The 24045-nt window shown below is 43.8% G+C and overlaps 1 protein-coding gene across 1 annotated transcript in view; it reads left to right on the plus strand.

Annotated features, from left to right (window-relative positions):
- The window catches only part of OBI1 (ORC ubiquitin ligase 1), a 45579-nt gene extending 21861 nt beyond the window's left edge, over positions 1–23718 (plus strand). Inside the window, exons 4-6 of the mRNA XM_038759890.1 lie at positions 193–441; positions 4812–4900; positions 21043–23718. Of these exons, the coding sequence (XP_038615818.1) occupies positions 193–441; positions 4812–4900; positions 21043–22609 (1905 nt within the window). The 3' untranslated portion in view covers positions 22610–23718. The remainder of the gene's footprint in view (positions 1–192; positions 442–4811; positions 4901–21042) is intronic.
- Positions 23719–24045: the final 327 nt, after the last annotated feature.

Here is a 24045-nt window from a genome sequence, read left to right on the forward strand (position 1 = left end):
TGGCCAGAGCTACCCCAAATGCTAGTCTGTGGCCGCACACTGAAGAGTTCAGCCCACTTTGGGGCTTCTAAGTAATGGAACAATTCCGATGCCCAAAAGCCTCTTGTTTGAGATTAGAGTCCAAAGATAAATCACTGTACCCATCACTGTTTTAATGTACTTCTGCATAATGGACGTTCAATCCTCTTTCAGGATGAAATTGAGTGTCTGCAGAAAGAAGTCGAAGAGCTCAGAGGTCAAAACCTCAGTTTGGAGTCACATCTGAAAACTGTTCTCAGTAATTTTCCCTTGACCCCAGGCAACCAGAATGAAGAAAGGGACCAGATTTCAGAGGAAAAGAGTAAAGTTAACCCAGAAACGGTGGCGGAATGGAAAAAAGAACTCAGAACTGCTAATGACATATACGAAAAAGTGAAAGATGATGTGGAAAAGCTGAAGGAGGTAAGCTAAGCATGTATTGTAAGCTTCTTCAGGGCAGGGATAGTGTTTTGTAACTGTATTGTATTGTACTGTGCCAAGGGCTTAGTACAGTGCCCTGCTCACTGTAAGTGCTCAATTAATACCATCAATTGATTGACTGTCTACCTAATTCCTTATTAGTATAGGCACCTTTAATGATAGCATAATCAAATCATCCTGAATCATGATCAGGCTATTTGATAGGCTGAGAAACGTCCCATAAAACATTTAAGTGCAAGAAAGGAATTTGATTAGCCAAACAGTTGTCCTTGAGGGGATGGAAAATTGTGGAGCAGCAGTGAAATGGGGAGTTCATGAGTTCTAATTTCCAATCAACCATTAGCATTATGTGGTTCCATAAAGAATTCACTGTCTACTTTAGTTCCCGGCTCTGTAACATGGGGAGATACGTGTCAGGTAGGGCTGACTCTGTTTTGAATATAGGTCTTGGTTGGAATGTTGTTAAGAAATTAGCAAGTGTCCATCTGGCAACTTGAGCCTGTTTGGATACAGAGGTTCACCATGCTGGATGAAATCTTTGTGCTCGTGTGTGTGTGTTGAAAGGTAAGCTCGTCTTTAGACTATAAGCTCATTATGGGCAAGGAGCTTATCTGTTTATTGTTATTATACTCTCCCAAATGCTTAGTACAGTGCTCTGCACACAGTAAGCGCTCAATAAATATGATTGAATGGTAAATTATTGCAGTCTCAGTTTTCCATAACACCATTTTTTGCAGGAACATAATCTCCATATTTTAGGAGAGTTGAGTGTACCTTACTAGTCTATTTCACAGAGTTGTGGGGACAGCAAACAGCACTTATGTACATATCTATAATTTATTTATATCAACGTCTCCCTTCCCCCTAGAACGTAAGGTCGTTGTGGGCAGGGAATGTATCCGTTTATTGTTATAGTGTACTTTCCCAAGCACCTAGTACAGTGCTCTGCACACCGTAAGTGCTCAATATATATGACTGAATGAATGAACTGCTAGAAACATTTGTAATGAGAGACTAATATCTATTTGGAAATAAGTCCAGGACGGGGTAGGGCGGGGGGAGATACTGTTATTATTGCGTTGCCATTGCTTAATGGTTCTTACTTAAGACAGCCTTGATGGGAAGTACTCTTGTTCCAATTTTCAGATAAGAAAGCTTAAGTCTAAGTAAATTCAAGGTCAAGTGGGAAATCAATGGCAGAACTCAAAGCTTGGTGCCCCTGAGGTGTGGTCTTGATTGCTGAGCAGTGTTTTTTCATACCTCAGTGGGAGAGATTAAAATGAAAAAAAAAATTACAGTAGTTAAATCGCCCTGTGATTTGCCCACTCAGAACAACACTTTCCTAACCATTGTTTACCCAAGGATTTACCTTGTCAGTCATTATCAATGGTATTCGTTGAGCACTAACTGTGTGCAGAGCACTATACCAGGATCTTGACTAGCGTATGTTCGACCTTTTAGCCTATTCTTACTCCAAGGAGAGGTTTTGTTTTTGGTTTTTTTAATGGCCATAAGGATCCTTTGCATACTGGATAGATTGCTTTCAGTTTATTAGCAGTAGTAGTATTTATGGAACAGTCACTTGGTGCAATGCAGTATACTAGGAACTTGGGAAGTACAGACTCAAAACCTAGCCACAAGAAGCTTTATAATGTTTATAACTAGTGTAGCCAGAATAAGTATTGACTGTTCACTTTAATAAATGGAATACAAATTTATATAAAGAATTGCCCAGGATAGGTAAGGTCTTAAGTGCTGGGAGATTAATCCCTCTCCAGGGAAGCAGTGTGGTCTAGTGGAAAGAGCATGGGCCTGGGAATCACCTCTAAGCAAATGATTCCCGCATTGACCTCTCCAGCCCTGATCTCTCTCCCTCTCTGCAGTCTCACATTTCTTCCTGCCTTCAGGACCTCTCTATTTGGATGTCCAGCCAGCACCTCAAATTTAATATGTCCAAAACAGAATTCCTCATCTTCACACCCAAACTCTCTCCTCCCCATTATTTTTCCTTCACTGTCTACTAAACCGCCCCCACCCCACTCCATGTCACAAGCCCATAATCTTAGCATTTTCCTTTTTTCCCTTTCCAGGTTGATAGCATCTCACTCAATCAACACCCATGCAGCTCATGCCATTGGTTGAAACAGCCATAGGCTAATAGGACCTCAAATGAGCTTTTGTACAGGCAAAACTATCACTTTTTCAATGTCCTTGCTCTAAAGCAAGAATCTTAGCCCATTTAGGTGCACATCATGTTCCGAGTAAAGCCACGATTGTATGTTTGGTTTCGGGTGAGGAGAAATAAATGGGAAAGAAGCAGTAGCAAGTACGCTGAAAGATCGTCATGGCAAAAAGCATTGTCATTCTCCCCTTTACCGATGAGAGTACAGGATGATTCTAGATTGTCATGAAGTCAGAATGGCATATTGTAAAATTTCACATTTTACCCAAGAAATCAGCTGGATGTATTTACACGCAATAGGCCAACTTCTCAAGACTAAAGTGTGGTTTATCAATCCATTTTGCTTTTCTTAGAACTCCAGTATGGGATACACAGACCTGTTAGATATGCCATAAATCCTGATTATCGTAGCTATATAGAAAATTGACTTTCATGTTGGAAGATGATTTCATTGATGGTGAAGTTGACCACTGGGTGTGATGTGTTTTTTCCCATGCTGGCCCTACATGCTTCATACACAGACTGCCCCTTGTGCTAATATAATGATAATAATTATGGTATTTATTAAGCATTTACAATGTGTCAGGCACTGGGGTAGTTACAAGATAAGCAGATGGGTCACAGTCCCTGTCCCACATGGGGCTCAGAGGGTAAGTAGGAGGATGATCAGGTAGTTTGTTTCCTGTTTCTGGCTCTTTGTCTCATGATCGTCTTGACTTGAGCTGCATTGTTACCTTCCACTGTGGGTTTTTTTTGTTCTTTGGGGGTGGGGGGTTGTGGTATTTGTTTAATGTTTACTATGTGCCAGGCACTGTACTAAGCACTGGGATAAGTACAAGTGAATCAAGTTGGAAACAATCCCTGCCCTACATGGGGCTCACAGTCTTAAGGCCCATTTTACAGATCTAAGGCCCAGAGAGGTTAAGTGACTTGCCCTAGGTCGCACAGCAGGAAATGGTTTGGCATGTTCCTAGAGCCCCACAGCTGTGTTCAGTACCAGGAGCCTGTACTCCAGATCAGGTTGGACTAGCTTGACCATGTGCAAAATTCTATCTTTAAATCTAAGGGTAACTCTTCATGCGGTATTTGTTAAGCACTGATTATATGCCAAGCACTGTACCAAGCGCTGGAGTAGATACAAGATAATCAGGTCCCACATGGGACTTATAGTCAAATTGGGAGGGAGAACAAGTATCAAATCCCCATTTTGCGGATGAGGGGACTGAGGCACAGAGAAGTGAAGTGAATTGCCCGAGTCACACAGCAGCAAATGGCGGAGCTGGGATTAGAACCCAGGTCTTCTGACCCCCAGGCCTTCCCTCTTTCCACTAGGCCATGGTGCTATTGAGATCATTCTAGACTGTGAGCCCGTTGTTGGGTAGGGATTGTCTCTATTTGTTACTGAATTGTACTTTCCAAGCGCTGAGTACAGCGCTCTGCACACAGTAAGCGCTCAGTAAATACGATTGAATGAATGAAGGAATAATTCAGGCCTTAAAAACATATTTCAGTATATATCAGGTCAAAACCAAAAAAAAATACCTAAAAAGCCTGGGTAATTCTGATAAGAATAATTTTAAACCTCAGTTATGTGATAATTCGCTTCCGTAGGCTCAGGCCAAATTCAGCTGAGAATACCATTTGACCTAATTCAGAAGAAAATAAAAGTTATGTAGTAAGAGTCAGGATGGTGTATTGGGACTGAATTTGTGAAGGAAACAGTACATAAAGTTCAACCAAACATATTTACTGTCATCAGACAACTGATTCAGAAAATAAGCCATCTTACCATCCTTTGCTGAAACCTGCATATGGTAATGTTCCATTGCTTAAAAGACTTAGTCGTGTGGAAAAAACATGGGTTTGCCATTAGAACACTCCCTTAATGACTTTCTCTGCTAACTAACATTTCTCTGTTTATTTCCCTAGGTAGGAGACTTGCGATGGATTTGGGGAATATGAATAAAAAATGTTTATTCTTTATTCACAGTTTTGTAAGCCATTCCCAATGGTACTTTTTATAATGATGGCCCACGTATGTGAAGAATATATCCCAGTTTATAGTTTTCTGAAACTACCCCTTCAAGAAAGCACAAATGATTCGTGTTTATAAATATTACCGATCTATTTACTTTTACCTCACATAATTATTTTTCCCTCATTGTTTTAGGCAAATAAGAAACTGAAATTGGAAAATGGCAGCCTGGTGAGGGAGAATTTGCGACTTAAGGCTGAAGTTGATAATAGATCTCCCCAAAAGTAAGTTAATATTTTTACAAGCAAATTTCTTTCTGTATAGAATATTTTAAAACTAATTTAGATGCTTAATTAGCATTGCCACAAGTGTTGGGACCTGCTTCGTAGACGTTTTTCTTGTTGAACAGACCTACTGGTCTAGCGTAATATGTCTCTGAATAGTGTCTACTATCTAATGTGAACATTCACGTTAGTTAATTCAGTAGAGAGTTCAATGAATTAAACAGTTGTTACCTGAAACGATCAATTAGTTGCACCTATGTTTGCCTGAGTATGTATCTTCGTGAAAAACAGGCATGATAGTAGTATGTGTAGAGAAGCAGTGTGGCCTCATGGAAAGAGTATGAGCCTTAAGTAAGAGGACTTGGGTTTTTCATCTGGGTTCTGCCACTTGACTGCTCTAGACTGTAAGCTCACTGTGGGCAGGGAATGTGCCTGTTATATTGTACTCTCCCAAGCTCTTAGTACAGTGCTCTGCACACAGTAAGTGCTCAATAAATATGATTGAATGACTGACTGTAGGACCGTGGGCAAGTCTCTTAAGTTCTCTGTGCCTCAGTTTTCTTATCTGCAAAATGAGGATTAATATGAAGGACATGGACTGTGTCTAACCTGATTATCTTGTATCTACCCCAGCACTTAGTACAGTGCCTGGAATGCCTGTGCTTAACAAATACCATTTTAAAAATAAATTAGTAAATGTGTAGCTTGTATCAGTATGCATATTCAGTGCCACAGGCCAATCAGTGATGCTTTGAGAAGAAAAGCGTCCAAGATAAAGTGACAGGTAAAAAGAATGACGTTGACAACAAGATAGGAGTCTGTTAAAGACCCCAGATCAGGAAGTTCTCTTCCAAACAATAAGACCTTCTTTAGTCATCTCCCCAAAAGGGCTCAAAAGGTTGGGGAGATTATGTGAACATCCCACATAAGGCGTAAATTCCTTGAGGAAGTTGGATTGGAAGTTATATCCAAACTGCTACTAAGCTGACCCAAACACTTATCCTATCCCGCCTTGACTACACATCTGCCTCCTGTCTCGCACCACTCTGGTCCATACTTCGCTCTACTGCCCAGATCATTTTTCTAAAAACTGTTCAGTCCATGTCCTCCCACTCCTCATGAACCTCCAGTGGTTTCCCATCCACCTCCATATCAAACAGAAACTTCTTACCGTCGACTTGAAAGCACTCAATCAGCTTACCCCCTCCTACCTTACCTCAGTAATCTCCCGCTGCAGCTCAGCCCTCACACTTTGCTCCTCTAGCCCAAACTTACTCACTGTGCCTCAATATCATCTATCCCACCGCCGACCCTTTTCCCGTGTCCTTCCTCTGACCTGGAACTTCCTTCTCTCCATTTTTCCCAGATCACTTTTCTCCCAAACTTCAATAGTAATAATAATAATAATAATGATGGCATTTGTTAAGCGCTTGCTATGTGCAAAGCACTGTTCTAAGCGCTGGGGGGGATACAATGTGATCAAGTTGTCCCACGTGGGGCTCACAGTCTTAATACCCGTTTTTACAGATGAGGTCACTGAGGCTCAGAGAAGTTAAGTGACTTGCCCAAGGTCACACAGCAGACTTGTGGTGGAGCCGGGATTCGAACCCGTGACCTCTGACTCCAAAGCCCGTGCTCTTTCCACTGAGCCACGCTGCTTCTCTTATTACTATACTTTTTACTATAACTTCAAAGCCTTATTAAGGTGACATCTCCTTCAAGTGACCTTCCCCAATTAAGCCCTCCTTTTGCCAAATCCCTCTCCCTTCTGTGTCATCTTGGGCATTTGGCATTTGCCCCACCCTCAGCCCCCAGCACTTCTATGCATATCTATAAATTATTTATTCCTATTAATGTCTGTCTCCCCTTCTAGACTATAAGCTGGGTGTGGGCAGGGATTGTGTGTACCAACTATATTCTAGTATATTCTCCTGCATGGCCTAGTAGAACATGGACCTCGGAGTCAGAATGTCATGGGTTCTAACCCCAGCTCTGCCACTAGTCTGCTGTGTGACTTTGGGCAAATCACTTAACTTCTCTGTGCCTCAGTCCATTCACCTGTAAAATGAGGATTAAGACTATGAGCCCTATGTGGGACAGGGACTGTGTCCAACCTGATTGTCTCGTGGGTAGGGACCGTCTCTATATGTTGCCAACTTGTACTTCCCAAGCGCTTAGTACAGTGCTCTGCACACAGTAAGCGCTCAATAAATACGATTGAATGAATGAATGAATGAATGAATCTTCCCCAGAACTTAGAATAATGTCTGGCAAGCACTTAACAAATACTCTAGACTGTGAGCCCACTGTTGGGTAGGGACTGTCTCTATATATTGCCAACTTGTACTTCCCAAGTGCTTAGTACAGTGCTCTGCACACAGTAAGCGCTCAATAAATACAATTGATTGATTGATCATTACTACCATTATTATTATTTCAGTTCTCCTCACTCAGTAAGTGCTCAGTAAATTCCGTTGATCTGCTGGAAAAGCACTTTCATAGGTGTCTACCAACTCTGTTGTATTGTACTGTCTCAAGCACTTAGTACAGTGCTGTGCATACAGTAAGTGCTGAGTAAATGCCATTGATGATGAATACGTTCCAGATTTGTCCCCATAAATCTGGATAGCACAGACAGTTTTGTAGTTCAGGAAATAATCAGTAAGAGGAAGGTCTTGTTTTTTTTTCCCCATGATATTTGGTTAGAGCTTATTATGTGCCAGGCATTGTACTGTGTGCTGTGGAAGAGACAAGATAATCAGGTCTTGCAAAGAAAAAGGACTTTAAGAAAGTAAATTTGAAGAGTTTCTTAGTATGTGAAAATCCCCCTTTAGATTGTAAGTAAGCTCACTGGAGGCTGAGAACATTATATCTTACTCTTCCAGTGCTTAGTATAGTGCTCTGCTCATGGAAAGCGCTCAGTAAATACTACTGATTGATTGACCAACCGACCAACTCTACAAGGTGGCATGAAGTGTGGCAAATGTATATCAGCCTTCCTGCCTCCTCTTTTATTTCTCCTCCCTTAATTGCTGGTCATCTTAGAGCTGTGTTCTGTTTCCCCTGCTCTTTGTGCTCTATACTCATTGATAAGAAGAAAACAAGAACGCAGAATGCTTAAGCATTAATGCTGGCCTACTCACTGAAACGCCATCTCTCTTTATATCCGACAGAAAGTTTCTCTCCCCACCTTCAAAGCCTTATCGAAGGCACATCTCTTCCAAGAGGCCTTCCCTGATTAAACCCTCATTTCCTTTTCTCCCACTCCCTTCTGTGTCTCCCAGATTTGCTCCCTTTATTCACCGCCCGCCCCCCACAACCTCAGCCCCACAGCACTTATGCTCAGATCTGTAATCCATTTATTTATATTAATGTCTGTCCTCTAGACTGTAAGCTTGTGTGGGCAGGAATTGCGTCTGTTATAATAATAATGGCATTTATTAAGTGCTTACTATGTGCAAAGCACTGTTCTAAGCTCTGGGGAGGTTACAAGGTGATCAGGTTGTCCCACGGGGTGGCTCACAGTCTTAGTCCCCATTTTACAGATGAGGTAACTGAGGCACAGAGAAGTTGAGTGAAGTTATATTATGTTGTACTCTCCCAAGCACTTAGTACAGTACTCTGCACACTTTAGTGCTCAATAAATATGACTGATTAAGTAAGTAAGGACCCTACTCTCCTCTGGTCTTCATAATTCTTCTGAGAAACATTAAAAGGAGGGTTGGACTTCTTAAGGGGTATTTGGATATTTGCCTGGTGGTGTGTAGGGCCGACAGCATTTATCCCACTTTTTCCAGAAGTAGAGTAGGGGCCCCTCTCACCTGGTTGTGTCAGGTAATTCCCCAGTAGGTCCTGGAGGTTTTCACCTGCTGGCCTGCTGACTGGGATGTCCCATCCTAGTTACCAAAGAGACGCAGAGACTGAATGCCTTTTCCAAGATAAAACATCAAGTCAAAGCTCCAGACTTTAATCTTTAACCCTCAAGTTTCAATTCCCTTCCCAACATCAGGAAATCTAAGACAGGAGATGGTGAGATAAGGGAAACATATTCTAGCCGAGATAATGCTACATCCAGTAAAGCTAAGCCTTCAACTGTTTCTACGTAAGAACCTTCCTTGACTAAATCAATCAGTTGTATTTATTGAGATCTTACTGCAGGCGGGCTACTGTACTGAGTGCTTAGGAGAATACAGTAAAACAGAGTTGGTTGACATGTTCTTTGCTCACAAGGAGCTTACAGTCTAGAGGGTGAGACAGACATTAATATAAATTAATAAATTATGGATACATACATAAATGCTTTGGGGCCGAGGGAGGGGTGACTGAAGGATGCCACATCCTAGTGCAAAGGCCACACAAGAGGGAGCAGGAAAAGAGAGAATAAGGGTTTCGGGTGGCGAAGACCTCTTGGAGGAGGTGTACTTTTTATATGGCTAAATGTGGGCTGGTTTGAATTTTTGTCCAACTCAGTCTTGGGGAAGCTTCCCTCGTCCTGTCACAATATCACTATCCATTAGCCTCTTCCCACCAGGCACTAACTGGAACCAAAGCTATTCTATAGCTTTCATGTCTTGAAAGTTGCCCAGCAGATAGTTCAGGTTATTATCAGCCAGTTGAATTTTTGCTTTTGCCGTTCTTCAAATATCTCTGTCTACAGCTTGCCAAATTACCGAATGGCAGCCTTTTGTGGAATAAATCTAGTTTTCTCAGTTGACTCCAACATCCATACATTTGAAACAAGTGTATCATTAGAATGTTGTGGGCAGGGAATGTGTCTGCCAACTCTGTTCTAGTCTCTGTCCAATGCTTTGCCCACAGAACGAGCTCAATACCAGTGTATTTTCTCCTATCTCTGTGCTAAAGTAGCATTTTCTTTGGAAACAGAGTTTCATCCCATAGAAGTTCCCCATCGGTGTGCAGTGCATTGAGTTATCAGGTGCCTTGTGTTTGATTTATGATCTTGTTTACATTGCAACAGAAAATCCGAGCAGGACTCGGGAGAGAAGTGGTGCAGAGAAGTAGCTGACCATGACTAAAAATATCCAGGTGTGGGTCATCTGATGAGAGTTTCTGTCATACGCAATCAGATTATTGCTACCTCTCTAGGGTGGTTTTTCTTCCTAATGGAAGAGCTTCAGAAACTTCCTTACGGAAGAGCTTCAGAAACTCCAAATAGAATTTTGAGAGGGAATGGTGAAAGAGGTCGAATTTAGTCTGAGCTCCTAAAGTTGGAGGTCTGGAGTTCAAGAGGCCTTTGCCTCCCTGAGACCACAGGCCGAGGCTGTCTCTTCGAAGAAGTTGGGCTGAAGAAAGCGAAATGTCAAGATTTGGTGAGCATTCTTTGACCCACTCTACAAGCACACGCCTACTCCCTGACTGTCACCAGGGGAAGGGAGAGGGGTGGGGAATTTGCCTTGAAGAGGTAGAAGCGTGTACATGTTGCTGGGATCTTGAGTCTTCTACAGGCAGGGCAGAATTAGTGCAGGGGCTGTTGAGGCCTGCCCCTGCCCCTCAGATGGTAATCCCTTGCATCCTGACCCTACCAAGGTTGCCGCCACTTGGGACGTTTTCAGAACTAGACCCTACTGAAATGGCTGCCACGCCTGTGCAGTGTCAGAAGGGGTGAGAGGACACTGACACTCACCTATATTCCATCCTGCTGCTGCTGTGCATCAGTCAATCAGTGGCATTTTTTGATCACTTAATCCATGCAGAGCGCGGCCCTGAGCACCTCGAAGATATTTTATGACAATAAGATGGCTACTGTTCAACCTAAATTGGACAGAATTTTTCACTAAAGTTGAAAACGCCCCCATCACAGCAGAACAAGGTTCCACTTTTGCAGCACAGTAATCCTGCTCAGTATGAGTGGAACCGCAGGTTCAGACATTTGATGTATGTGCTTGGCAGAGATTCATAATCATACTTCAGTTCCTAATTTAGTTAATATTGTGATTTTGTTCTCTAAATTACTTTAACAAAAATTAGTCTACTGCTACCTAATGTAGCATCATCACCATCATCATCAATCGTATTTATTGAGCACTTACTGTGTGCAGAGCACTGTACTAAGCGCTTGGGAAGTACGAGTTGGCAACATATAGAGACAGTCCCTACCCAACAGTGGGCTCACAGTCTAAAAGGGGCTCACAGCAGTATTGAAGCAGAGTACTGTTAATTTTTGTTAAAGTAATAAAGAAGCACATTCAGAAATTTCATATCTTTTGAGAGGTTGTGTAATGGGTCCCAATGTTTATACCATGTAAAACTATGGGGTAAAACCTACCCCATGATACAGCTGCATTCTTAAGGAACTAAATTCTGCTGAATCTTGAGGTACCAGATCATTATAGTTATTTTTATAAATGGGTAATATCAATCAGTCATTCAGCGCTTACAATGTGCAGAGCACTGAACTAAGTGCTTGGAAGAGTGCAACAAAGTTCGTAGACCTGTTCCCTGCCTGAATTTACAGTCTAAAGGGGGAGACAGACATTAATATAAATGGGACAGGTCAAAAATTTTGTGCAGTCAATCCCTGAGTAGAAATCTCCATCACTCCTTCCGTGGCTGACCTTCCCCGCTTCACTGCTTTGGTCCTCATCCTCCTCTTTTGTTGGGAGAAATGGGGAGGAGGAGAAGGAGAATAAATCTCAGAACATTCACAGATCCTCAGTGTGTGAACACCCTCTTCCTTCCTGCTCTCCTCACCCAGCCGCTTTCCCTTCAGATCCGCATCTGCACCTCTTTGCCCTTTGTCTCCTCTCTTCCCTTCCCAGCCTCACATCCACTTCAGATGGTCATCTTGCTGCAGCATCTCCTGGATATCCACCAGGATATCCACTGCGTGGCAAGCCCCGAAAATGCTCACACCCGCTGCTCTCTAAAGTAGATTGCAGTCTGTGGAGCATAAAATAACAGCATTACAACATCGGGGAGTGTAGAGGACCTGCCGGAAGAGTGGCATAGAGGCAGAAGATGAAAGGGATGCAGAGGGCAAAGTCTTTTTTGCAGGGATTCACTGAGAGGGAGAGGGGAAATTGATTATACTGCCAGCAATTGCTTAACAAAAAATTCTACATGATCCTTTTATTCTTCCAGGGTGCAAGTTTCCAAAGATGTCATGTGGTTTTGGAGCAGAGCAGTAATAAGAACTGTGGTGCTAATGCTTTTGTTCTCTGTCTCCCCCTTCTAGACTGTGAGCCCACTGTTGGGTAGGGACCGTCTCTATATGTTGCCAACTTGTACTTCCCAAGCACTTAGTACAGTGGTCTGCACACAGTAAGTGCTCAATAAATGCGAATGAATGAATAACATTCTCACTGTACCTCCATCTCATCTATATGGCCCCCAACCTCTCACCCACGTCCTGCCTCTGGTCTGGTACACCCTCTCTCCCTCATATCCAACAGACAATTGCTCTCCCCCCACTTCAAAGCCTTATCGAAAGCACGTCGCCTCCAAGAAATCTTCCCTCACTAAGCCCTCCTTTCCCATTCTCCCACTCCCTTCTGTGTCACCCTGACTTGTTGCCTTTCATTCATCCCCCTTCCAGCCCCGCAGCACTTAGGTACCTATTTGTAATTTATATTTTATATTAATGTCTGTCTCCCCATCAAAGCTGAAAGCTTGTTATGGACAGGGAATATGTCTGTGATATTGTACTATTCCAAGTGCTTAGTACAGTGCAGTGCATACAAGAAGTGCTCAATAAATACAGTTGACTGACAGGTACTTGTTAAGTGCTTGCTTTGGGCTGAGAACAACACCAAGTGTGGGGATAGACAAGATAATTAGGCTGGGTGCAGTCCCCATTTCACATGGGGTTCACAGTCTAAGGGGGACAGAGAACAGGTCCCTGTCGACTCCCCATTTTTCAGATAAGAAACTGAGGCACTGAGAAGATCACACAACAGTCAAATGGCAGAGCTGGGATTAGAACCCAGGTCCTCTGACATGCAGGCCTGAGCTCTTTCCACTAGACCACACTGCTTCACAGCGTAGTTTTATGGGGATGCAGAAAGTGCCATGTCACCAAACTCTTGAGTTCCAGAGAGGAGCCCAGGTTAATTTGGGACTGAGGGAATCCTATTCCGGCCCCTTATCCGATCAGCGGTTGCCCTGGAACTATGGAACATTGCCAGTACTATCCACCAGGCTCCAAGGGTCAGGCATATGTGAAGCAGCGTGGCTCAGAGGAAAGAGCACGGCCTTGGGAGTCAGAGGTCACGGGTTCTAATCCCAGCTCCGCCACTTGTCAGCTGTGTGACTTTGGGCAAGTCACTTAACTTCTCTGTGCCTCAGTTCCCTCATCTGTAAAATGGGGATTAAGACTGTGAGCCCCATGTGGGACAACCTGATTACCTTGTATCCCCCCAGCGCTTAGAACAGTGCTTGGCACATAGTAAGCGCTTAACAAATGCCATCATTATTATTATTATTGTGGTGGGTTCGAGGGGCATTTCTTTCTGTGAGGGGATTATTTACGTCCCATGCAGTGAGAAATATCTTGTCAGTCCCAGGCGAAGAGAAGATAGCGGATAAAGTAGGTGGAGGGAATATGCACTAGCTTTGCAGGGGGGCGGGGGGGGGGGGAGAAGGGAGAAATTTGGAGGGAGGGGGAGAGGGAAAGATCACAGGGGAAAGTAAGTCAGGACAAGCTAAACCGTGGCTTCGGTAAAACAAGCACCAGATAATAATGATGGTATTTGTTAAGTGCTTACTATGTGTCACTTACTGTTTTAGATGCTGTAATAGATGCAAGCTAGTCAGTTGGATACAGTCCTCTGTCCCACATGGGGCTGGCGGTCTTAATCCCCATTTTCCAAATGAGGGAACTGAGGCACACAGAAGTGATTCTTGCCCAAGGTGACACAGCAGACAAGTGGCAGAGCCAGGATTAGAACCCAGTTCCTTCTGGCTCCCAGGCCTGTGCTCCATCCACTAGGCCATGTTGCCTCCCAGATCTGCATTAAGGGGTGAATGATTTGGAAACATTTGAGCTTCCTCTGCCACTGCCTCCCGCCTCCTAGATCTGCACGTTAAGCTCCCCTTTCCCGGACTAAGCCCCCCTTTTCCTCTCCCCCTCCCTCTCTCTTTCTCCTTTCTCCCGCCTCCCCCCAAAGCTGGTACATATTCCCTCCACTCCCAGGCCCATGATCTCTCTACTACACCGCAGTGCCGGATGATATGTATTGTTTCCCAGAGGTGTCCAGTACAATCAGTGCTTTGCACCCAGCAGTCCCCTAATATGAGCCTATGAGCCACAGTAGTAGGATGAATAGTATTTTTTAAGCCCTTATTGTGTGCAGAGCACTGTACTAAGCACTCGGAATACACAGGTGGGAATTAGATGCAGGTCCCTCTTCCTTGGGATGATCACAATATAAAAAGCTCAGGGTTTGGGCATTTCAGTAAGAAAGGATTCCTACTTTCATCCCTGGCGATATTTTAAAATAAAGGCAGCTCTTTTTGCCTGTTAAGGAATCTTCATTAAAGCATTTTGGGACCAGATCAGAGCATGTGACCTAGTAGAGACATTTCACTAAGTGCCTAAGGGAGACCTTCTGTCATTTGCAAACTTTGCAGATCTGTCCAGGCCTCTGTCTCCCTCTGACATTTGGGCTTGTGTTCCTCTTGTAAAGGGTTTCCTTGCCTCATTAAATTGTAAGTTCTTCAAGGACAGGGACCATGTCTTAAAGACAAGGACTGTGTCTTCAGGGTTGAGTGCTAAGTGATGTATGGCCTCCAATCATCTAGAAAAGGGCTTTGTACTCAATAGGGGCTCTATAAATACCTTCATGATGATGATAATGATGATGATGAAATTCAAAGAGGGGAATAGAAAAACAAGGTGAAAACATTCCTGAGTGTTTTACTTCTTATAACAGTGGTCCCTTATAGGAAAAGGATCTTACATTCAGTGATGTGTCTAAACATTTACTGTCTTACTCTGTGTCTCTCTTCACTCACATTTTGGGTATGGGAAGAATTCTCTTTTTAAAAGGTACAAGAATGGGTTGAAAGGCAGAAGCAACTAGATTTATTAAATTTTGCACAAACCTGTGTTTAGCAATAATTATGTATGTGTGAATCACTTTCTATGTGCAGAACACTGTACTAAGCAGTGAGAAGCCGTGTGGCCTAGTGGATAGAGCGTGGGCCTGAGAGTCAGAAGGACTTGGGTTCTAATCCCAGCTTAGCCTTTTATCTGCTGTGTGACCTTGGGCAAGTTAATATCTCTGTACCTCAGTTACCTCCTCTGTAAATTGGGGATTAGGACTGTGAGCCCCATGTGGGACATGGACTATGTCCAATGTGATTAGCGTTTAGCTACCCCAGTGCTTAATCCAGTGCTTGGCACGTAGCACTTAACAAATATCATAAAAAGAAGCAGTGTAGTAAGGTGCAGTGGTAGGTACAAGATAATCGGGTTAAACACAGTCCTTAATAATAATAATGATGGCATTTGTTCAGTACTGGGGAGGTTACAAGGTGATCAGGTTGTCCCACGAGGGGCTCACAGTCAATCCCCATTTTACAGATGAGGTAACTGAGGCCCAGAGAAGTTAAGTGACTTTCCCAGAGTCACACAGCTGATAATTGGCGGAGCCGGGATTTGAACCCCTGACCTCTGACTCCAGAGCCCATGCTGTTTCCACTGAGCCACGCTGCTTACCCACTTGGGGTTCACAGTCTAAGTAGGAGAGAGAACAAGTATTCAATCTCTGTTTTACAGATGAGGAAACACAGGCACGTAGAAGTGAAATCACTTGTCCAACGCTACGCAGTAGGCAAGTGGCAAAGGCAGGGTTAGAATCCAGGTCCTCTGACCCCAGACCCCCACTCTTACCACAAGTTCACACTGCTTGGTCATACAGCAGGCAAGTGGAGGATTACTAATAAAACCAACCTCCCTGACAGAAATTAGCTTTTAATATCTCAGAAATGGTACATGCCTGCTCATTAGGATTTTAGTTCCTTTTGAAATAATTTCCTTTTTTAAAAAAAGGAATTTGTTAAGCACTTACCATGTTCCATGTGTTGGGGTAGTTTCAAGATAATCAGGTTGGACACAATCCATGTCCAAATGGGGCTCACAGGCTTAATCCCCATTTTCCAGATGAGGTAACTGGGGCACAGAGAGGTTAAGTGACGTGCCCAAGATGATACAGCAGACAAATAGGCGAGTCGGGATTAGAACCCAGGTCCTCTGACTGCCAGGCCCGGGCTCTTTCCACTCGGCCACACTGCTTCTTTGATCTCAGTGAACCTGAAAGTGATGCCTTTGCAAGTAATTTAGCCGAATTGGCAAAAAGGGTTGTTGCTTATACCGTCAAAGCCCATCAGGGTCCCTGAATTTGATTTTGTAGATACTTAAATTCTGTTGTTTGAATCAATATTTGCTCCGGCCAAAATGAAATCAATCAAATTAGGAATACAGCCTCTCCTGGCAAGCACGGCCTCCTGGAGGGAACACGGATCTGGTAGTGAGAGGATCTGGGTTCTAATCCAGCTATGCCACTTGCTTGCTGTGTGACCTGGGACAAGTCTCCTAACTTCTCTGTGCTTCAGTTTCCTCATCTGTAAAGTGGGGATTCAATATCTGTTCCTTCTCCAATTTAGACTCTGAGCCCCATGTGGGACATGGACTGTGTCCAATCTGATTAATTTATATCCATCCCAGTGCTTAGACCACACAATAAGCACGTAACATGCAGAATAACAATAAGGCAATAAATTACAATAATGGTGATGATATTTGTTAAACACTTACTTTGTGTGAAGCACTGTTCTAAGCGCTGGGGGGGATACAAGGTGATCAGGTTGTCCCATGTGAGGCTCACAGTCTTAATCCCCATTTTACAGATGAGGTAACTGAGGCACAGAGAAGTTAAGTGACTTGCCCAAAGTCACACAGCTAACAAGTGGCGGAGCTGGGATTAGAACTCATGACCTTGGACTCCCAAGCCCGTGCTCTTTCCACTGAGCCACGCTGCTTCTCACGATAATTATTTGTTAAAAAGCCTTTTGGACATTATTTGAAACAGTCAAGTTTCTGCAGACCCTAAAATTGCCTAAGCATCTCTGCTGACTGACTGAGAAGCAGGTGAGAACTGTTAAGATTTTCCATTGAGAATAACACACTTACTTGTAGTTGGTGTGATATTTCCTAACTCTGCTGGTCCCAAATGCATCCCTCTACTGCAGTTGACATATTCTGTATTAGTACCACTTGGTTTTGAGCAGTTTTATTTTTCACCTGAGGACACTTGCTATAATAACTTCACTGGAGAATACATAGCTTTCTCTTGGTGAGCAAATTTGAAATTGTCACTAATGTTGTTGCATTAAATAAACATATTACGTAGTTCCTCCGTTTCAAACTTGCTCAGGTGTGTGTTTGTGTGTGTGTGTGTGTGTGTGTGTGTGTTTTGTAACTGTGAAGTCTGAGTTCAAATATCTGTTGGGGAATTTTTTTCCATTTGTTCCATGTTCAAAAGGAGCTTATTTTGCTCAATGATTCAGACCTGGCTTTTCAAAATTAACTAGTTTTAAAATGGGAAAAAATAAACTGTAACACATACTGAGTTCATTTAAACATGCCATCTAACAAATTTTATCTCTTTTTGACCCGAAGTCCAACACTACTCTCTTGTCACTTACTGAAAAGACTTTTGTGTAGTTCACTTCCTTTCATGGGAAAGTAACCTAGATGTGTGTCTTCCCTTCAAGGCCCTACTGAGAGCTCACCTCCTCCAGCAGGCCTTCCCAGACTGAGCCCCCTCCTTCCTCTCCCCCTCGCCCCCCTCTCCATCCCCACCGTCTTACCTCCTTTCCTTCCCCACAGCACCTGTATATATGTATATATGTTTGTACATATTTATTACTCTATTTATTTATTTATTTTACTTGTACATATCTATTCTATTTTATTTTGTTAATATGCTTGGTTTTGTTCTGTCTCCCCCTTCTAGACTGTGAGCCCACTGTTGGGTAGGGACTGTCTCTATATGTTGCCAACTTGTACTTCCCAAGCACTTAATACAGTGCTCTGCACAGAGTAAGCACTCAATAAATACAATTGATTGATTGATTGATTGATTCATAGATCCTTATTAATTGCTCCTGGAAGAGCCCTATACAATCAATCAATCAATCGGTGTTATTTACTGAGCACTTACTGTGTGCAGAGCACTGTACAAGGCCTCGGTACCTTTCCCAGTGGAAGGGATGGAGTAATTTTGTTCACTGCTAACTTCTTGCCATTGGCTTTAAAGCACTCAATCACCTTGCCCCCTCCTACCTTACCTCACTTATCTCCTACTACAGCCCAGCCCACAAGCTTTGCTCCTTCAACACCAGTTTGCAGCCTCTATCTCACCTCCAACCCCCTTTCCCATGCCCTTTTTGGCTTACTGTGTACAGAAAAATGTCTGTACACAGCGACTGGTCTGAGATCTGGAGAGAAGCCCGGGGTTCCCCACCCCTTCATATACACTAGCTCACCACTCTCCTCACCTTCAAAGCCTGATTAAGGTCACATCTCCTCCAAGAGTCCTTCGCCAACTAAGCTTTCCTTTCCCCAATTCCCTCTCCCTTCTGATTCATCTGGGCATTCGGAACTGAATCCTTTAAGCCCTTGATATTCACCCCCTCCTTCAGCCCCACAGTACATATCTGTAACTTATTCATAATAATGCCTGTCTTCTTCTCCTTCTCCAGACTGTAAGCTCATTAGTATAGTGAACTGCACATAGTAAGAACTCAATAATTGATTGATGGATTGATTGCTAAAACAGGCTTCATCAGAGGAAGAAGATGCAGATTCATTCATTTGGTTGTATTTATTGAGCGCTTACAGTTTGCAGAGCACTGTACTAAACTCTTGGGAGAGTGCAATATAGCAATAAACAGTCATGTTTCCTGCCTACAATGGGCTTACAGTTTATATCTTTGGGAGTGACAGTATTTCAGGTTTTCAAGTACCGCAGAAGCGGGAGGAAGTACAAAAGTTGTTAAGATTCAGCACTCTCACCACCACGGCCCGGGTTCGATTCCTGGTCAGGGAAGTTTCATTTTTTTTCCAGCACTTAGTACAGGGCTGGCACATAGTAAATGCTTAACAAATACCATAATTATTATTGAAAAAGAATCAATCAATCAATGCTTACCGTGTGCAGAAGAACATAGTCAATCAGCTCAGCGAGACCAGAGATATCTGGAGAGAGGAATTCATCTCTTGTGATCTGACACCACTTGAATTAATATGAAGGGGGGGAGGTGGACTTAGTATCAAAGACGCCCGGGAGCCTGACCCCCCAAAACGGTGGCTTTGAATCCCTCCTAAGGAGGGCAAGCATCACTCCTGCAGAGAGAGTCAACTATCGACTGGATTGCAAGTGCCTTCTGCTGCTAGATTGAAAGCTTCTTAAGGGCAATAATCATGATTACTCACTCTGTCGTCCTCTCCGAAGGTCTAATGACACTGCTACCTTTGGTTGGTTGATTGATTAAGTGAGGTCATATGTATTCTTCAAAGAATTATCTCTTCCAAGAAGCCTTCCCTAACTAAGCCTTCCTTTCAACTTGCCCACTCCCCTCTGCATCTCCCTGACTAGCTCCCTTTATTCATCCCCCCTTCCAGCCCCACAGCACTTATATACGTGTCTGTAATGTACTTACTCATACTAATGTCTGTCTCCCCTTCTAGACTGTAAGCTCATTGTGGGCAGTGCATGTGTCTGTTTATTGTTATATTGTACTCTCCCAAGTTCTTAGTACATTGCTCTGCACACAGTAAGCGCTCAGTGAATATGAGTGACTGATAAAGAGCAAAAAGGAGCAACGATTTTGTAAGAATTCAAGAATCTGGTCTGTTTGAGCCCAAGAACGATCACCTGCCAAGAAGATTTGGGGTTTGTTTATTCCTCCTTGTCCATGGACAGTTGGAATTAGAGCAGACAGTTGACTCCGTTACCTGCCCTGAGGGAAGGGTAGAAGAGTGATCAAAGTCGGAGCAGGGAGGGGAATAGCTCACTTAGCTAGGAACTCTCAGCGCATTCCCAGGAATAGTGTGAAAATGTGTTTATGGGTAATGTCTCTGAACCATAAACCCAGAAGCCACATTTCAAAAGTTGGGAGGAAAAAAAGATTGACATCTCTCACCGTAGTAAAATGCCCAAAATAAGCAGCTCTGAGATGTGTTACAGCACGGTCCTTATCGACACCAGGTAAAAGCTGTAGATCGAAGATGGCTGTTATTGAAAGGGGTAAGTATTTAAAACCACTCTTCCAAGGACTAACCGGTAGAGATTTCTGAATTTCAGTTCGGCATTTTATATCTGACAAGGTGACATTGCGGAAGAAATGCCTTGTAAAACACTGCTGTGCAGAAGGAAAATGATTGAATGTAAATATTTCAACATGTGGACCACTGTTCAAATGTTATCATAAATCTCTGCCATTGTTTTAGAGGATGCGTGAGTGAGATGAATCGTTAGAGCTTGCATGGGTGATCTTCAGAAAATTTCTGCGTATTGAGAAATCAGCGACCTGATTTTGATTGGCAAACTATATGGTTATCAGTTCACCACCATTACTGAAAAGAGGCAAAATGATTATAAGGGAAAAGTCCTATCAATCAATCGGTCATATTTCTTGAGTGTTTACTGTGTACAGACCATTGTACTAAATACTTGGGAGAGTACGCTATAACAGAGTTGATAGACATGTTCCCTGCCCACAATGAGCTTACAGTCTAGAGGGGGAGACAGACATGAATGTAAATCAATTACAGATACGTACATAAGTGCTGTGGGGCTGAGGGAGGGGTGACTAAAGATTGCAAATCCAACTGCAAGGGCAAGACAGGAGGGAGTGGAAGAAGAGGAATTGAAGGCCTAATCAGGGAAGGCCCCTTGGAGAAGATGTGCCTTCAGTGAGGCTTTGAAGGTAGGGAGAGTGATCATCTGTTGGCTATATTCTGATCATTTTGCTGGGTGCTTGTGTTCCAGACTCTAGAACTGCCCATGCAGAACTGAAAGAGTAGAATTATTCATGCTTTTAATCACCAAGAGAACAAAAAAAAGTGAATGAGAGACCCCGTTTGGGAGAATTAACCGTCCTTACATTTGTTGCAGGTTTGGCAGGTTTACGGTCGCCGCCCTTCAGTCTAAAGTGGAACAGTATGAACGCGAAACGAGTCGCCTCAAGAAAGCTCTGGAGCGCAGCGATAAGTATATCGAGGAACTAGAATCTCAAATCTCCCATCTGAAAAACCACAGTGAGGAGATGGAAAGCTCCAGCTCCATTGGCCAAAGCGCACCTCCTGAGGGCGGCGCCGGCGACGAGGGCGGTAAGGAAGCCGCCGCGGCCCTGGAAAGCCCGGGAGAGACCCTGGGGGAGCTACCTGTGCCTTCTAGCCAGAGTCCCCCACCCCCAGCCCAAGCAGCGGGGAGCAGCCAGTCGGAGGGCAGCGGAGTTTGCACCAGCATGACGAGCCCGGAGAGCTCAAACGAGGCCGAGCCGAGCTGCGATAAAGGCAAAGAACTCTTCCCGGGCCGTGAAGTTCAACCAGCAGGTATCGCCGACCCCAGTATCGGGGCTTGCTTGGAAAGACGGTGGAGCAACAAGTCCGATGATGGGGCATCCTACAAAGATGAAGAACTCTATGATCTTCCGGCTCCTTCTACTCCCTCTCTGTCCCTCAGCTGCCTTCAGCTGAACACCCCAGACAACCAGGAAGGTTCCCTGGTGAAAGCCAAGGGCATCAGGAAACACGCAAACCATCTGAGGAAGCTGGTGTTCGATGATTTCTGTGGAGCCCCCGGTGACTGTGTCAAAGATCCCCCCGAACTGGGGTCAAGCAGCGGGGAAAACAGGAGGAAGTCAGAGTGCTTCAATCCGGAAAAGGCGGTGTTTTGGGATTGTTGCCCGACCGACTACTCCCCAAGCTTAGGTTTTGAAAGTTCAGAGCCGGATCCAGGAGCGAATCCCTCGGGGGAACTAGCTATGAAAGCCAACGAGAAGACAAGCTCTTGCCTCTCGAAAAGGTTACATTCCATCCGTTCTTTTGAGATGAATCGCACGAGAACATCCAGTGAAGCGTCGATGGATGCCGCTTACCTGGATAAGATCTCCGAGCTGGACTCCATGATGTCCGAGTCTGACAACAGCAAGAGCCCCTACAACAACAGCTTTAAGTCCGTGGACTTGGATACGCCGTCCAAAGCGGCTCCGTGTAGTGAATTCCTGGAGGAAGTGGACAAGAAGCTGGAAGAGAGAACCAAACCGGGCGTCGTCCGATGTTCCCTGTTGAGTGATCAGTCAGGAAGTAAGAATGAGTGGAAACCGGCCTCTTTTTTCATCCTGTCTCCAACCGACCAGGAGGTGAATGAGAACTTCCCCCTGTTTGGGACTCCCAATTCGGGAACGAGTGAATTCAAGCCCCAGAACTGTTTGTTTCAGCGGGAGTTCTCCCAGGGCTTTTTGCTCAGCAACTCGCCACGGTTATTTGAAGATCAGAAGTTGGGGTCATCCTTTTTAAAGGTGTCCTCGGAGTTGCATAATCTTCATAATCCCCTTCAGTCTCCTTGGGCTGCTTCCTTTATCCCTGAGAAGAGGAGTAAGAGTGTGAATCAGTCAGCCAAAAGAAAAATCCAGAACAGCCTTTCCAGTGCCAGCCCATCAAAAGCTACTAAAAACTGACTCTGTTCCCTTTAACTGAGGGGGTTTGCCCTCGTCCCATAAGATGAAAATGGCGGTTTCCAAGCGGTGTTTGGTTTTTTTTCCTTAGATTTGGTTCCCATTGACCGATTAAGAAGGGAAAAGGATTCAGCTGAGTCTTTTCTCCCACACCTTTCTTACCCGCCTGTAAACCGGACCTCTGTGAGTTGTGGGGTTTTACAAGGAATTTTTTTTTAATTCTGTGTGTCTGGGAAGATGAGTAACTAAATGCTTCAGTTCTTCGTTTGGAACGTTTGAGGGGCTGCTGGCATTTGGGAGCAGCGATAGTTTGACTTGGACACTGTCAATTCCTGGTCTTTTGTCATCAGAGAGCGTCTTTAAAATGGCCGGGTCTCCACTGGCTATATAGCACTTCGTTTTCCTGGTGGTTTTCAGACTTGAGGAGAATGGATTACTCCCTCCATGCCCTTGGCGGGATCCCAAACTGGTGAAGTAGCACCGAACTGAAGTCTGTGTTGCTGTGTAGTTTTCTTTACGTTGTCTTTTCCTTTTAGCCAGAGTGGGCACAGCCCAGATACGGGGAAGAAACCGCCTCGTGTTTGGTTTGAATAAAGGTATTTTGTGTCAGGCCCACTACCCCTTCTGGTCGTGCAGAGCCTAGAATTCAGCATCTGTTAAGAGGAATAAATGATAGTTTCATCCATCTGGGGCAGAGGGCCCCATACATTCTCCACACTTAAGTCTAGTTCCCAGAATTCTGCATGACACTGTTCTTTCCCGAGGCCATAGTTCATGTGCATGGTGACATTTTAGATCATGCTGTGTTCTGTGATTAACAGAAGTTAAGTTTCAGTTAGATGATAGAATGTCTCTTATTTAGGGCAGATGCTTTCTTTTTTTGAGGGAGGGTTGGGGAAGAGCTAAGCACAATTTTTAATTTAAGCTCCGAAAAGCGTTGTTATTCCTAACATGTTCAGTGGGCCTGTGCAGGCCTTTAAAAATGGGTTTGTATGCTAATGACTTGTTTACCTAATGTGCACTGAACATTTTACATTAATACTGTACTGTTTTACATTAATTCAGCATGTTTTTTCTATGTGAATTGAATAAAGGATGTCATAAGTACGGTAGTCCTTGATGCTGTCACAAAGATTAAATCGGCACAGTGATACCGGCGAAGCTTGGATTTTTAGAATTTTCAAATGGATCGGAAAGACCAAAGAAATGTGTTTCAATTTCTCTCCTGCTTTGGAAAATCTTGCAGTCCTAGCAGTACGATAGGGTTTTTTTGATTCCTCAAAACAAGATGTTGGCATAAAATTTTAAAAAATTCATTTTAAGACCCCCTTTCCCACAGCTCTTATCGATGACTGTTATGTTGAGTCTCAAAACAAATGAGTACTAGGCCCAGGAGGAGAAGTATAATTATCTTTTCAGTTGTGGAAACTTATTGGAAT

This window comes from Tachyglossus aculeatus, chromosome 17 (genome assembly GCF_015852505.1).
Source record: "Tachyglossus aculeatus isolate mTacAcu1 chromosome 17, mTacAcu1.pri, whole genome shotgun sequence".
NCBI lineage: Eukaryota > Metazoa > Chordata > Mammalia > Monotremata > Tachyglossidae > Tachyglossus > Tachyglossus aculeatus.